The sequence below is a fragment of the Agelaius phoeniceus genome, chromosome 9 (genome assembly GCF_051311805.1).
Source record: "Agelaius phoeniceus isolate bAgePho1 chromosome 9, bAgePho1.hap1, whole genome shotgun sequence".
NCBI lineage: Eukaryota > Metazoa > Chordata > Aves > Passeriformes > Icteridae > Agelaius > Agelaius phoeniceus.
In genome coordinates this window covers 14,369,996-14,385,244 of record NC_135273.1, presented here as the reverse complement: position 1 = coordinate 14,385,244, position 15,249 = coordinate 14,369,996, and the positions used below count along the sequence as shown (strand labels likewise).

At 63.7% G+C, this 15,249-nt stretch overlaps 1 protein-coding gene across 1 annotated transcript; it reads right to left on the bottom strand.

The window, feature by feature from the left end:
• Positions 1 to 6,917: 6,917 nt before the first annotated feature.
• Positions 6,918 to 8,730, bottom strand: NKX2-3 (NK2 homeobox 3). Its single transcript, XM_054637620.2, has 2 exons — positions 8,211 to 8,730; positions 6,918 to 7,554 (listed from the first exon to the last, which is right to left on the bottom strand). Exons 1-2 carry the CDS (start codon positions 8,561 to 8,563, stop codon positions 6,918 to 6,920), a joined length of 990 nt encoding a protein of 329 aa, XP_054493595.1. The 5' UTR covers positions 8,564 to 8,730.
• Positions 8,731 to 15,249: the final 6,519 nt, after the last annotated feature.

Sequence of the window (15,249 nt, the reverse complement as noted above, 5' to 3'; positions counted from 1 at the left end):
CAATGGAGTTATTGGCTGGTTCAGCTGCTGTCTTTCCAAGGTCTGATAATGCCTTTCAGTGTAGCCACACTGCTCTGGGTCTGTCCTATGGCCTCCTAGGTATTTGGCTGTGCTTCGAGGGAGATCTCTCCTCCTACAGCCTCTTCTGAGTAAAGAGACTATTTTTGGCTTTCCAGCAAGGAAGCAATGCTCAGCCCAGCAGAGTTTTGGAGACAATCCCTTTTCCTTTCCCTCCGTGCAGGATCCCCAGCCACATCCAGCACGGGCAGGGGTTTGCTGCCTTGCCTTCCTGTGTCCAGCTGCCCCTTGAGCCCTGTCCTGGTGTGTTCTGTGTGGGGAGAGCCCTGCAGCCCCTGACCAGGCAGACCAAGCACCACTGGCCTGGCCCTACTCCAGGTGACAGGTCTGGGGCTGTGCTATGGCACAAGCCCAAACTATTTCAGGCAGCCTTGAGGTTGCTGTGCCAGGAGCAGCTCAGGAGCCCCCAGCTGCCTTCCTGGGGTAACTGGAGATGGCTGCACCCCTGCAGGTTAAGGGCAGGGCTGGCGTGAGGGAAGCTGGGGGCTGAGGGTTCATCTTACTCAGAGAAAGAAGGGGGGAGATCTCTCCAGTGTCTGTCCTGTACCTTCAGCTGGGGTCAGTGGGCTCCTGAGCTGCTCCTGCCTTGGTGACCCCACACAGGCACCGGGGTCCCAGTGCTCAGAGGGTTTTGTCAGCCCAGCTCAGGGGCAGGCAGGGGGGCAGGAGCACTGCCCTGGAAACCACATCCCTGTGCTCTGCCAGCACCCTGGGCTGCCCCTGGGCTTTCCTGCCCCACAGCCCCTCTGCAGTGGGTGCCTGACAGCCCTGCCCGGTGGGAGGAGGTGGCTGGAGCCCATGGGGAGCACAGAGATGGGCTCCCAGCCTCCCTGCAGCCCCAGCCTACCCTGGCTCTGGGATTCCTCAGGGCTGTGTCAGACCCCAATAAAGCTGTACGAGTTCTCATGACCTCCCGGCCTCGCAGCAGTGCTGAACACAAGCACTGGGGCTCCTGGACACAGAGCAGACATTGCCTCTGGTGGGCTGGGAAAGCCCCTCCTGACCCACATCACTGCCTGGCAGAGGCATCTCCGGGCTGGGCTGGTCCCAGCCTGCCTGGCTCTGTCCAAGCATGGACAGGGAATAGCCTGAAAGGCTATCTCCCTTTCTAGGCAGGGAATATACCCTGAAAGGCAGAGCTGAGGCTGGAAACCTTCTTTCCTGTCTACAGAGAACCACTAGAAGAAGCAATCCCCTAGGCTGGGCTGGGACAGTTCTGGGCATGTTTGCTCTGATGGGAAGATTCTGGGTGAACACCCATACTTGGTGCAGGCTTCTGCATCACATTCCCCCAACAAGGGACAGCAACGTGGCATCCTGGCTGGAACTGGGGTGTGGGCAGATGGCCTGTTGCACTGGGGAGGTGACAGAAGTGGGGAAGGAACTGTTCCTGGGCTGGATGGGAGTGGCACAGAGGTGGCAGCAGGAGTCACTCTTGCAAGCATCCTCACATGGGTGAGGTCAGCTCAGCCACGCTGTGACACTGGAGCTTGGTCTGAGATCATCCTCAAAAGCAGCTGAAGCAATGGCTGTTCCAGGGGATTGCTGGAGGCTTCAGCCCTAATCTCCCTGGCCCAGCATGTCTGCAGATATTGCACTGGCAGCCAGAGTCAGCCCCAGAGAAAGCCTGCAATGCCCCCCGGGGCAATACAGCTTTGGGACTGACGTAGGAAACTCCTGGCACGGCTAGGTGGGTGCCAGGAGGAATGGAAATCCAAGCACCTTTGGATGTGCGTAGACCTGAGCAGTGTCACCTGGAGCATTGCCAAGGGCTATAAAAAAGGTGGGGAACTGGGCCAAAACTGGGCTGTGCCTCAGTGTGGGACACAGCTCCCTCTGGTGAGGATGCAGCTGCGACAGGCACCGGGCGCTGGACACCTCCAGTCATCCTGCGTCCTTGGGCAGGAACGTGCTGGGAGGAGTCGCCAAGCAGTGTCGGGGCATCAGGAATTTTAGGGGGGCTCCTGTAATTAGGTGAATTGCATTATTTTGGGGCAAAAAAAAAAAAAATATCAGAGCTGAAAATCTGCTGGGTCTCACAGAGACTGGGTGCTCCTGCTCACCTAAAGAATACAGCAAAGCATTGCTCACTAGCAAGGGAGCCGCACGGTGCCTAGAGAAGGGAAGGGACACCGGCCTTGTCCCCAGCTCCCCTCGCGGCGGGCACGGGTGGGTGCCCTTGCAGGTGATGCTGCCCGGTGCAGCAAGGCTCCCGCGGCGCTCGGGATCCCGCAGCTCCCGCAGGGCCGTGCCGTGGGCACACACCGCCTGCCCGGAGCCCACGAACCCGGCCCAGCCTTCCCTTGTCCGCTGTGTCCCGCTGCCCCCGCCCCGAGGCTCTCCGAGCCTTGTAGGGGAACCCGGGCAGCCCAAAGCGAGCCCAGCCCCGCTGCAGGAGCTCCGCGGGACGGCGGGGACAGGACGGGGTCTGTCACTGCCTGTCCCCGGGCGCTGGCCGATAGATGGCGGTGGCGTATCTCGCTTGGGGACAGGCCCCGGGAGCAAGTGTCCCTGGCCCTCCTGGCAGCCCGGGGGGACCGGAGCATCCCGGGCAGCACCCGGGACCCCGCTGGCCCCGGCACTGCCCGCCTGCAGCAGCGCCGGGCGCGGAGAAAGCTCGTCCCGGGGAAGCGTCTGTGGGTTTTATTTATTGCCTAGGCGGGAGACAGTGGCATGATGTCACCGGGAAGGGCTCTGGCAGGACACAGAGGCAGCTTTGACCTCCAGCAGCACTCTGTTCTGGAGGGGACAAAGATTCAGCCCCCTCTGTGGACAGGTCAGCTGGATCCTTGGTTGAATCAGAGTGAATCCTTCGCGGGTCAGCTGGATCCCTGTTGGCAGCACTGTGCCTGATGTCACCACTGCAGGAAGAGGAATCAGCTGAAACATGCAGGTGCCAGTCGCCCTGCTCAGCCAGGTGTAGTCATCTTGTGATGCAGTGACTCATGCACGCAGGGGAGGCGGGTCCCTGCCCCTCGTGCTGCAGGCATGTGGTGGGAGAAAGCCTCCCTTTCTGGAGGCTCCAGAGCACAACTAACAATGTTTTAATTACCTGTTCCGTGGCTGGCAACAGTTTTCTTGGCACTGGAGAGTTCTTATGTGACAACCCCATAATGCCGTTGCCCGGAGGAGCTTCCAGCATCTCCAGCACCTGAGGGCTCCACAGAGCCCCAGTGGCCAAGCAGCCTCAGCAGCTCCCAGCTCGGGCTGGGGTGGCTGCGGTGGGAAGCTCAGCAGAGCAGGAGCTGACACTCAAATAGAGGAGCAAGAGCTGGGCACCACACTAGCAAACAGCTGGGTCCCCAGGCTCCCAACGCAGGCAGCAGGAGGTGGCTCTGACCAGGTTGGAGTAGATGGGACCAGGACTCAGTGATGCCTGCCCAGATCCACAAGCAGCCTGAGCAGCCTCACTGGGAGCAGGCATCTCCCTCTTCACCCAGGTGAGCTCCTTGCTGATGGCTGCAGGTAGATGGTGGAGACAGAAGGATGAGGGATAAGAGGGGGAGGGATGACCTCAGCAATAGGGGGGGAGAGAGGAAGAGAAAAAAGATGTCAGGAAAGAGAGGAAACCAGAGCATGTCTGTGGTGCTGCAGAAGGAACAGCACTGCTTCTGTGTGATCCTGAGCATAATGGAAAGGCCACAGAAAACCAGCAATAACTGGGCTTTGGATGGAGCCTCCCTAGGAGCCACTGCATGAGACAAGTTCTGCTGATGAGCTCCTCCTTGAACAGGAAACTTGAATAAAAAACACAGCTGGAGCCTGCACACAGAATGGGTCTGAGGCCTGGAGGTTAAAATCTAGCTGCCCCAAAAGTCCCTCCTTTCCTTTAAATCAGTGCACTTAGAGAATCTCATCTCATTCCTGTTTGAAATCAATCAGCACCTCCACAGCTTGATTCCCAAATAGCAGTAAATCCCTCACTCAACCAGGAAGAAAAACACACGCCCTCTGCCCCTTGTCCATGGCCATTCTTGTCCCTCCCTCCCTGATGTCCCTCTGGCCATGGCACCACCATGGTGCAGCAGGACCACGCCACAGGAATTCCCTCCAGAGATTTCCCCGTGCCTCTCACCCTGCTGGAGGCACCCTGCTCCAGCCTGGGCTCTGGGGGACAGGGTGCATCAGGGGCGGGTGCTGCCTCCAGCACAGCCACGCAGCAACTTCCCTCCATTGTGTCTCCCCTCCCTGGGCAGCCGGTCCAATCTGCAATCTCCCACCATCTCCCTCCCACTGGCCTCGGCCGGCTGTTCCTCCTCTTTGGAGCGTTCCACTTCCGCCACCCTGCTCTGGGCCCTCCATTACCGCCGTCTCTTTGTACTGCTCTGTCCTCCCCATCAGCTCAGGAGCTTTGGGCGAGGCTCTGAAGAGGGGTCCCTCCCACTAACCCCTTGCCCTTCCTCCAGGCTGAGCTGGTGGGACAGCTGGGATCTGTCCCAGGAATGGGGCTTGCTATGGTGGACATCTAGAACCTTCCAGCGCCATGAGACATCAGCCTGCGGTCAGGCCTCTCGGAATCCCCCGACTGGGAGCTGTTCCAGCTCCGTGCAGGGACAGAGGGGTCAGGGCTGTGACCAGGCACAAGCGGAGAGTGCTCTGCTGTGGCTGGGTACTGGATCATGCTGGTACTGCCTCACCTCCTGCAACACAGCTGTGAGGTCCCTGCGTGTCCTTTTGCTTTACAGAACAGTCTGTGCTCCAGAGACTGTGACTATAGACCTGGGCAGCATGTCCCATGCTGGGGCTCTGGCCTCAGCCAGAGGCTCTGGGTGCTGCTGAGATGCAGTGGATTTCTCATCAACTGCCACGTACTTTGAAGGGATGTGTTAAGCTGGGAACTCCTCTCACACACCCTGATTTTGGAGGAGCTTCTATTGTGGTTACGGTTCCTCTGGCTTGCATGCTGAAGTATGAACTCACACGAGTCCCCTATTTTTGCAGACAACAGTCTGGCAGAACATGGAGGAAAATACAACTCCTTCCTATGGCAAGGACAAATCTCTCCAGCCTGACTGCTGCTGTGAAGAAAGCGCATTACCTTTGTTCTTGGCTATCCTGTTTCTACCCACGAGACCACAGGGCCTTAACCACTCATCTCTGAAAGCCAAGAGCAAGGCCTGGGCTTCCTCTCCTGCGACACCTTACTGCCATCCAGCAAACAATCAGCGGGGCGTGCCGCATCCTCTCCCAGCGCCGGCCCCGTGAAGCCTGCTGGCCTCGGGCGGCTCGCGGGACAGCGGGGTACCGTGCCGAGCCAGGCTGGCAGCCGGGGCCTGCGGGTTCCCACTCTGTCTCCGCAGTGGAAAGAATTTCTCCGGTTCCTTTCAAACAGCAAACCCCGAAGGTGCACGTTCAGCTTGAATGGTGGGAATGTGCAGCTTAAACCCGGGGTTAGTAACGTCAGCGGTGTTACCTGCTGGTTCTGCGAGGGCAGAGCCTGGTCCTCCGCTCGGGACACAGGGACTGTCACGCAACACACATGGGGAGCTCATGGGGAGGACACGGTGGGCAGCGCTGGGTCAGGGGGGTGGCACAGCCAGCCCCTGGTCTGCGTCCGTCGCGCCGGCTCCAAGAAGGCTCCGCTGGAAACAACATCGGAGAGCCAGGGTCGCGGCCGGGCAGATGTGCGGGATGGCACGGGAGAGCTCCCGGCGCCTTTGGTCCCCCTGCCGCCCGCGGTGCCCCGGACGGCCGCTGCTGCCGCGCTGCTCCGCGGGTGTCCGGCCCTCCCCGGCGCGGCTCCGGCCCCGGCGGCGGGGCTCGGCGGGACCCGCACGGCAGCGGCAGCGCGGCCGCCACCGCCCCGAGAGCGCCTCGGTGGCGACAGCGGGACCGGACGGCCCGGGACGGGGCAGGCGGCAGGCGACGCCGCGGCCGGTCCCGTGGGGCTCGGGGGCCTCGGCCGCCCCCTCCCCCTGCGATCGAGAGAAATGGCTGAACATGTAGCAATAATGACCCGGCATTCAGGCTGCCCGGCCCGGCCGGCCCTAATCAGCGGCCCGCGGACCCCCCTCCTCTTCCCCTGCGCTCCCAGAATGGGGAACAAAACCCAGCACGTTTCTGCAGCCCCCGCGCATAAAGCGCCGGGCCTGGGCCTCAGTGGGGGGCAAAGCGGCCCGTCAATCTCGGCGCCGGGGCCCCTTTGTCCCTCGCCTCCCTGCCACACCTTTTGTTCCCGAATCCAATAAGCGCCTATTCCCGCTACCTTCCTCGGCGGCTCCTTTCAGCGCCGGCCCGTCGGCCACAATGGGCCCGGCTCTGAGCTACGCGGCCCCATTCAGCGCCCTTGGCACGCTCACAAGCCGGCCGGGCCGCCCTGCCCCGCGGGCACGACGCGGCGACCGCCCCGCCGCCGGGCACGGGCCCCGGCCCCTCCGCCGGGCACCGGCCGCTGGACGAAGGACGATCGGGCGGCGAGTATTGCACCTGGTTTATTGACTGACTGGGCGAGCTGGCGCTGGCAGTGACCGATACAGAGTAGATAGAGGGGCCGCGGCACTAGCGGGCCCCGCCGTCGGCTTTTTACAAGCAAAGCTGCTCCGCTGGCGCGGCGCGATCGGCTCCGGCCCGCCCGGCCCGCCCGGCCGTCGCGGCGGCTCCGCGGGGCGGCGGCGCTTCGCTGCGGGTTCGCGCGGCCCCGTCCTGCCGCCGCTCCGCTCCGTCCGTCGCCGGCCCCGCACCGATGCTCGCGGGAGCGCCGGGGTCCCGCCGCGCCGTCCCGCCGCCGCCTCCGGTCCAGGGCGCGTGGCGCGCAGCCGGGCTGCGGTGCGGGTGCTAACGGGGCCGCGGAGCCGCCGGGCCGTCCTGTCGGTCCGCTCCCGACCCTCAGTGCGTGCGGGCTACCAGGCCCGAATGCCCTGCAGTGCGCCCTGGCCGCAGGAAGGCCCCGCCGCCGGCTGGTGCAGCGGCTGGCCGCCGCCGCTGAAACCCCCGAGGCCGCCCACGTTCACGAAGGGGCTGGCGGCCGCCGCCGGGCTGCAGGCGGCTTGCATGGACGCGCCGCCGGTGCCCGCCGGGTAGGTGCAGCCGTAGCCGGGGTTGTAGGAGGCTGCGTTGCCGTAGCCGTAGGCGGGGAAGCCATTGTAGGAGTAGGGCCCGTTGTACGCCGAGCTGTAGCCCTGCGACCCGCCGAGGCACGGCTTGCCGTCACGGACCAGCACGGGCACGGCCACCCTGCGCGGCGGCGGCGGGGCCGCGGGGCCGCCCAGCTCCAGCGACTTGTCCTGCCGCTGCCGCTTGCACTTGTAGCGCCGGTTCTGGAACCAGATCTTCACCTGCGTGGAGGTGAGCTTGAGGCTGCTGGCCAGGTGCTCCCGCTCGGGCGCCGACAGGTAACGCTGCTGCTTGAACCGACGCTCCAGCTCGAAGACCTGCGCCTGGGAGAAGAGTACGCGGGGCTTCCTCCGGCTCCGCTGCTTCGGCCTCTCCGTCTCCTCCGCCTTCTCCGCTGCGTCCAGCGGCTTCTTCAGGACGCAGCTCTCTGTACGGGGGAACACAGGTCACGGGTGCGCCTGGCCGACGCCGGGCGCTCGCTGTTCCCGGCGGGCCCCACCGGCGGACGAGAGCTCCGCGCCCGGCCGGCCCCGCGCCGCTACGCGCCCGTCGGGGCACCGCGGTGCGGGCGGGGAGGCAGCGCTGGGACCGGCCGTCTCCGGCACCGCCTGCGTTTGCGAGGGCCCTATTCGGGCGGCGGGGCCGGGCATGTTTCCGCACCTGCGGGCCGGCTGCGGCGTTACCGCTGCGGCACCGCGAGGAGAGCTCCGGGCCGCGCTGCGCACAGCGCCGGGCACCTGCTCCGCCGCCGGGCTCCGCCGCAGCGGGTGCGGATTGGGCCTAACCCGACCCGTTCCTCCCCCTCCGCTACCGAAATTGCAGAGCCTGGGCCTGATCCGGCACCTCCGGACTGGGGCCATGCGGAGGCACTACCCAGGGAGGAGGCGAGCGAGGCGCAGAGGAGGGCGGTGGCAGCCCCGCGACGTGCCTGTCCCAGCTCGACATGGCCAAGGGACGTGGGGCAGACTACAGGGACCTGGGCTTCGCGTGGCGATGCCCGAGGGCTGGGAACGCACCACGGGAAGCCAGCGCCTGGCCCGTCCCGGCGGGGCGGTGCAGTGCGGGGAGCGCGGCGGAGCCGATACTCACTTGGGTCTCGGACCGCCGGGTCCAGCTCTTCTCCCGGGCCGGGAGCCTCGCAGGAGCTACGCAGCACGGCGTGAACGTAGCTGTCGGCGGAGATCCGCGCGTCCGCCTGGCTGCCGGGCGCTGCCATGGGGCTCAGGTAGGAGAGCTTTTCCTCCTCCTCTTCCTCCTCGCCGTCGGAGAAGCGGGCGCCGTCGGCAGCCGCCAGCAGGCAGGCAGCGGGGTGGAAGTGGTGCTCCAGGTGGTGCGGGAGCTGAGCCCCATAGTGCGGGTCCTGCTGCTGCTCCAGGTTGAGGATGTCTTTGACAGAGAAGGGTGTGGAGGTGACGGGGCTCGGTAACATCATCGGGGCAGCGCAAGCGGCCAGGCAGTCCCGCAGGCCCGGCGGCGCTCGGGCGGCTGCTCGGCGGGGAGCGCCGCACCCGGTGCGGGGGGAGCAGGCAGCGCCGAGAGACGAGGGGCCGAGCCTGCTTCTGTCTAAGTTGCCTCCATTAGCTCGGCGCTGGGGGTCTGCGTTTTGTTACAGCTTCTGCAGGGACAGCCAAAGGCTCGGGAGCCTCCTCTGCCCCGGGCCGGCACGTCACGGCAAGGAGGGGCCGGGGGCGGCCTCGCCATTGGAGAGAGGGGGAGGCAGAGCCGGCCCCCTGCCCGGCTCCGGCCGCCCGGCCAGAAATAGCAATGTATTAAGGCTGCACTCGGGGAGGCTGCTTTCCCGCAGAGCGCCCCGCCGGCCCGGCACCCGCCCGGCGGGCGCGGGGACGGTGCGCCGGGGTCGGGGTGCCCGCAGAGAGCCGCGGCGGCCGCCGCCGCGCCCCCCAGTGCTAAGCACGTGTAGGTAGGTAGGGACCCCCGCCCGGGCGCGCCCCGCTGGCCCCTGCCCGCCCGCACACGGCTCGGTCCGGCCCCGGCAGGGGCCGACATGTGCGGCCCCGCCAGCCCGGCCTCCCGCCCCACCAGCACGGCCCGCAAGTGCCTCCCGCGGCCCAGGGCGCGTAGAGGAGGGGAGGTTCAGGCGCCTCCGCCACCCCGCACCCCTCCCGCAGCCGACGGAGATCCCGCTGTCCCGGACGGGCCGTAGCCATGCGACGTACACGTAGCCGACCCACTCCTCACCCCCTGCCCTGCACCTCCGGTCCCTTCGCCGGTGTCCCCGCAAATACCCCCGCGATCGGCCGGTCTGCAGGCCGGCCCAGCTCGCCGCTGCCGGTGCGGCACTCGTTCGCACAGGGCTTTGCCCCGCCGGATCGGGCCCCGCAGCCCCCGACCGCCGGGCCCAGTCGGGGCGGACCGGGCCGGGCCGGGTGGGCAGCCCGGGACCGCGGTAACGCGGTGCTAGGTGGGGAGTGCGATACCGCGATCGTCTGTGTTTCCTTTCGTTGTTTTTCGTTTTCTTTCGTTTCGTTTCGTTTTCTTTCGTTTCTCCCGCTGGTAACGGGCGGCCAGCAGCTCCGCGGAGCCACCTCTCCGCCGTGCCGGAGGGTGACGCACCGAATGAGCCTGCCGAGCTCTTCCGCACTGAGAAGTCCCCGGGCACAGGACTTCGCCGGGCACCGGCCGAGCGCCGCGGTGATGCGGGGGGAGCCGCGGCCCCTCGGCGCTTCCCGCGGCTCCCGGACTTTTGCACGGGCTCCGGGCTGCCGCGGCACGGGGAGCGGGCGCACCGAGGGAGGGGCAGGGGGTCTTTGATGAGATTTTTCGTTGTGATTAAAATCCTGCTGCCCTGCAGGGCTTGGATCGGCGACGAGGGGAGGCCACCGGAGCCGGGCGCGTACGCCGGGCAGGTGAGTGTCCCGGCGCCGGGGCTTGGCGGGGCCTTGCCGGGAGTTTCTCTCGTGTTGTTAGCGTTCGGCGGCTCCACCGTTTAGCGGCTCTGTCAGTGCCCTCGTATCTACATCTTTCTGCACGTCCCAGAGACGTATTTACTAGGGCGCAGCCCGGGACAGGAGCCCGAGTCCCGCGCACTTCGCCGCAGCTCATGTGCTGCCGGTCCCGCGGCGGGGCCGGTTCCCGTTCCCCCGGCGCACCGGACCGCCACCACCACGCAGCTTCAAACCCCTCGCCATAAAAATATGACGATTCGGTCTCTTCTCGCCGCTCCCCGTGGGAGACGCCTTCCTGCGGTCCTGACGGTGGCCGGGGAAGGGCGGCCGCAGTAAGCAGGCCTTACCGGGGCCCGACTCTGCCCTGTGCCGCCGGTGTGCAGAGAAGCTCGGCACTGCGTCGCTGCCGGGACTCCGAAAATAATTAGTAACAATTAGCTCCTTATCCGTGTTACACATCCGCCACCGTCCCGGGCCACTCCCGCCCGCCTCGGGGCCCCGACCTTCCCGGGGCCCGGTGGCAGCGCGGCGAGCGGCCGGGCTCTGCACAGCGCCGCGCTCCCCGGGAGCTCCCCTGCGGCCGAGCTTCCCGGCGGGGAGAGCAGTGTCGAGGGCCGCTGCCCTCGGTGGTGGCGGGAATAAGAACTGCTGGGCCACTGCCGATGTCCGCCTGCCCGTCCGTGTGCGGGAGCAGCAGCCGCCGTGCCGAGGGCCGGGGCCGCACCCCGGCACCGTCTGACTCGTATGGCGCCATCGCGCTCAGGGATCCCGGACGGGCCGATCGCCGGGCGCGGCCTGCGGGCTCTGGGAACCTGGGTCGGACCGAAAAGGGCACATCGGGATTTCTCCCCGGTGGTACGAGTGGTTCTCCCGCTGGGACCCACTTATTTGTGCTGCTGCCGGCCACGCGTAATGTTCGGGGAGCCCACGCCCGACGGAGGGAGCAAGCCGCGGCCCGGCCTTCTCTGGGTCGCCTCACCCTCCGCCAGTCTCCCAGTGCGGTAACTGGGCCCACGCTTTCCCCCCATGCCCCCTTTAGTGTAGGCGGATCGGTGGTGAGTTCCCGGCTGGAAAAGCCGGGCAAGCTGGGAGATGGTCGGGCCCGACCGTGCCCGTACCGAAGCAGCTGGCGCCGAGGAGCACGGCCGGACCGGGGCGAGCGGTGCGGAGTTACAGAATCCAGGGGGAGGAAGGAGCAGGGCAGCCCGGTACCTGCCGGCGGGTCTCAGCCCAGGTTGCGGCTGCAGGGCTTTCCCAAGCTGTCTGGGCTGGGGTCACCGGGCTATTAATGGTTATTTTATTTATATCATTAGCGGCGTCGCCTGAGCTCTGTTTACAGCAGGGCCTTGTTGTCCCGGCCGCTCCTGCGCTCTGTTTAGACAGGGGATTATTGTAATGGATGGAGCTCGCCGTGCGGATGCTGCAGCGGAGCCAAGAGAGCCAAGAGCCTCCCCCCCAGGCCCGGGGAGCGAACAGCAGCCCCGCTGCGGCCGCGCACACCGCGGCGGGCGGGCGCGGGAGCGAGCAGCCCGCTCCCGCCCGAGGGCCCCGGCCGCAGGCAGCCCGGTAGCAGCGGCCGCGGCCGGGGGTCTCGCTCGGGGCGATGCTATCAGCACCGGGGCTGCTAATTGCTCCATTAGTCTTGCGGGTGCGGAGTGCTGGAGCCGGCCCCGCGCTAATGGCCGTAAACAAACAAACACGCTAATCCGGCCCTGTCTCCAGCCCCCGTGCTCGGGGAGCCAGCGGGGCACGGCGGCGGGAGGCGCTGGGCGGGCGGCACCCACCTGCCCGCCGCCCCGGGAGCCCGGCGGCCCGCGGGCTGGGGCCGTAGCCGGAGCGGACCCGCGCCGCCGGGAGCTGCCCCCCGCGCCCGGCTCTATTTACACAGAGCCTGCCCTTGTGTAAACGCTGCGCGCCGTGGTTTATCTCAGGGCCCGTCTGGTTCTCGTTCTCTGTCAGCAGCGCCCGGTGAAGGATGGCCCTTTCCCAGGAGTTCGGTCCTGATTTATGTGAGAACCGCAGCGCGCCGGGGACGCCCCCGCACGGCGGGGCCGGCGACGCGACGCGCAGAGGCGGCGGGTCCCGGGACAACGACCCGCCGCCGGGGCTGCCGCTGGGGCCGCGTCCCGTGCAGCCCGCACCGGCTCCTCACGGCTCGGTCACCTGCCGGCAGCGGGCCCCGCGGTCCGGTCCTGTCCGGCACGGCGCTCCGCTGTCTCCGGGGTCCGGCTCTCTCCGCACGCAGCCTCGGCGCCCCTCTCGGTGCCCAGCGGGCGCGCCCTGAGGGGCTCCATGAGGAGCGCACACGGGGCGGCTCCGCCGCAGCTCCCAGCCCGGCCTCACTCCCTGAGTGCGCCCACCTGGTCACGGCACCCGGGGAAAAGGATGGCGTTTATCCCTGCCCTGCCACTTGCACAGGGATGGCTCTTTTCCACAACTTTGAAAATAAACATTTTCTGTATTCCTCAGGAGAGGGCTTCTGCAGGCAGCGGAGCCAGGTCCAGACAAGGGAGTGCAGCATGCTCACCCAGCAACAGGCTGGCTCCATGTCCCACTGCTGTGTCCCATCTGTGCCCGGGCAGTGCCTGCACCATCCTGTTCACTCAGGTCTGCCACTTGACACCAGCCTGCATCTCTCTGAATCCTCAGAACAGCTGGCTTGGTTTGGCCAAGAACCACCCAACTAATGCCCATTTTATTAAGAAATACATCATTGCAAATATCTGCTTTTCTTCAGTATTTTTTTCCTCCATTGACATTGGCTGATTTACTTTTGCTTCACAGTTCTTGCGGGGATGCATGGCTTGGAAATACATCCTGAAACAAAGCCTCAGTAGAAAATAAATTTGTTTTCTAAAGGTCAGAACCAGACTCTAGCGTCCTACACATACAGTTTTAAGGTGGGACGTTGGTTTGAGGGATACCAGTAGCTGTGTGAAACATTCAGTGTTCAGCACTTTGAGGGATAGGAACAGCAAATGCAAGGGTGCTGCCCATTGCAGCAAGGGGAGCTTGGTACGCTTGGACACCAAAGGGGAGGTTGCACTTGGTTTCAGTGCCAGATGGGCCTCTGAAACTGAGGCTGACATGCTAAGCTTGGTGAGAGCCACCTTGCAGGAGCAGGTAAAGGTCATCCTTCATCTAAGGCAATGCAGGATAGGAAATGCCAGTGCTAAGGACCCCCTCCTGCCTGCTTTTATTTGGCATCTCTTGTGCACAAAGGATATCCAGGCTTCACAAAGGTACCCTGCTGCACAACACAGCCCCATGACTGTGGACGTGCAGAGGGTAGCAAAGCACCTCTTCCTCTGGATTAGAAGCTGTCATAAATCACAGTTACTGACCGTGCGATGAGAGGGTCCCCCGTGCAGCTGAAGGAGGACACCGCTGCAGGCACACGTACACCACCCTGTTGGTGGAGCACACCCCACAGCCTTTCTGGGAGTACCTTTGCTCCGTGTCTCAGAAGCCATTGCTGTGTGTTTGTGTCCGTGAGGTTGAGTAGCTGAGCTGAAATTCATCCTTCAGCAGAGGCCCAGCACGAGGCTTGCTCACCGCTCGCATCCACAGGCCTGCGTACCACTTGCATCCCATAGCGCTTAAGTGGAACCTAAGTGGACCCTGGGCCTTGTGCTGGCGACCTGCCCAGTGCTGGATTTCAGCTCCAAGCCCAGGCCTGCTGCTCTGATTCATGCATGTAATCCCGCTGAGGTCAGCGGGTTTCATCCTGCTCCCACCACAGCCCGCGGGACAGTTCACACGAGACTGGCAGGGTCAGGCTCTGTGTTTGCGTGTGCCACAGAAAATGGAACAATTAAGATTAAACCAATTAAATTTTAACAGGTCTGGAAAGCGTTTTATTACATAATAAACTGGAGGGATTAACCGTGTCGGGCTTTGCTGTGTGTGTGCTGGTGGAGAGGTTCCTTGCTGTCCGCAGCACTTGGTGTTCCTCCGGGCTGGAGACCTCCCTGCACTGCTGCTGGCTCGCTGGCAAACACAGGGGCTGGGAATGCAGCTGCATGCTGCTTCCTGCTCCTGTCCAGCACTGTCCCCCAAAGCATTCTGGGTGTAATGCTTTTCTGAGCCCAAGCAAAGCATTTTCTAGAAGAAATTTTGCAAATTATATGGTGGCTATTTCTGTGGCTTCCTTCAAGGAGAGGGAAGCCCTCATGCTTCTGTACAGACGTGCTGGTGAGGAGCAAGTGGCTGGGCTGGCTCTGTGCAAGGTGGTGACAGATGTCTCATCTTGGAAACGGAGCTGATAAGTTACTCTTGTTTAGGGCATCTGCCTGGCAGCCAGTCCCCACTTCTCTCCCTGCTTAATCAAGATTCCTCCGGCTGTTCCCATGCAGATGAAGCCATCCTGGCCATGGCTACCCCAGAGCTTGCAAAGCTGTGAAAGAAATGGTACACAGCTCTGGCTTTGCCAGAGTGGTTTCAGGGAAATTGAGCTGAAAAAGGACACAGGAATCAGCTTTGGTAGAAATTATGCTGCAACCTTGGCTGAGTGCATACATAGGGAGGTGCACTGGCCTCTGTATGTGGCATTCCTCAACTCTGCTGGCATTTGTCTGTGAGGCTGACATTTGCTCTGAGGGGCACCCACAGCCAGTGGCTGTTGCACTGTTTCATCTTCCCAAATGTGATTTGAGGCTGACTAGCTTGGGAGGATTGGACACAAATATCCTCTGTCATGCAACAACCTGCACTTGGGGGCTGGGGGGGAAGATGAGGCTGGGAAAGCTTGTAATTTCTGTCTCTTCTGGGTAAATATGAGTCAAAACCCTGACAGACTCAGCCCAAAGACATTTTGCACTATCCTTCCAGAGGCCACAGCAGGCCAGCTTCCAATGCTGTGGTGGGTTCTCTCTGGAAGTAGAAAGGTTGCTGTGGCTGGAGACTGCGGCATGTTCAGTGGCAGTGAAGGCCAACTGCTCGCTGTCTGATTACCATGCCTGGAAAGGTTAAAGGCAGAGCATGTGCTTGGCCTGCACATGTCTAATAAATACCCATTCTTTTGTTTTCCTTTGAAATACTTTTCGTATTTAGCCATGGCTGCTTATGTGGTTCCCTCCTGAGCCCAGATCCTCACTGACAACCGCTGTATAAATAGGGCAGCCCCTGTGTCCTGCACACGGGAAGGCAGGTAGAAGATTTGAAAGCTTCTGTTAATAGTTTATCTCTGAGTCCGCCTAATGAATTATCCTGG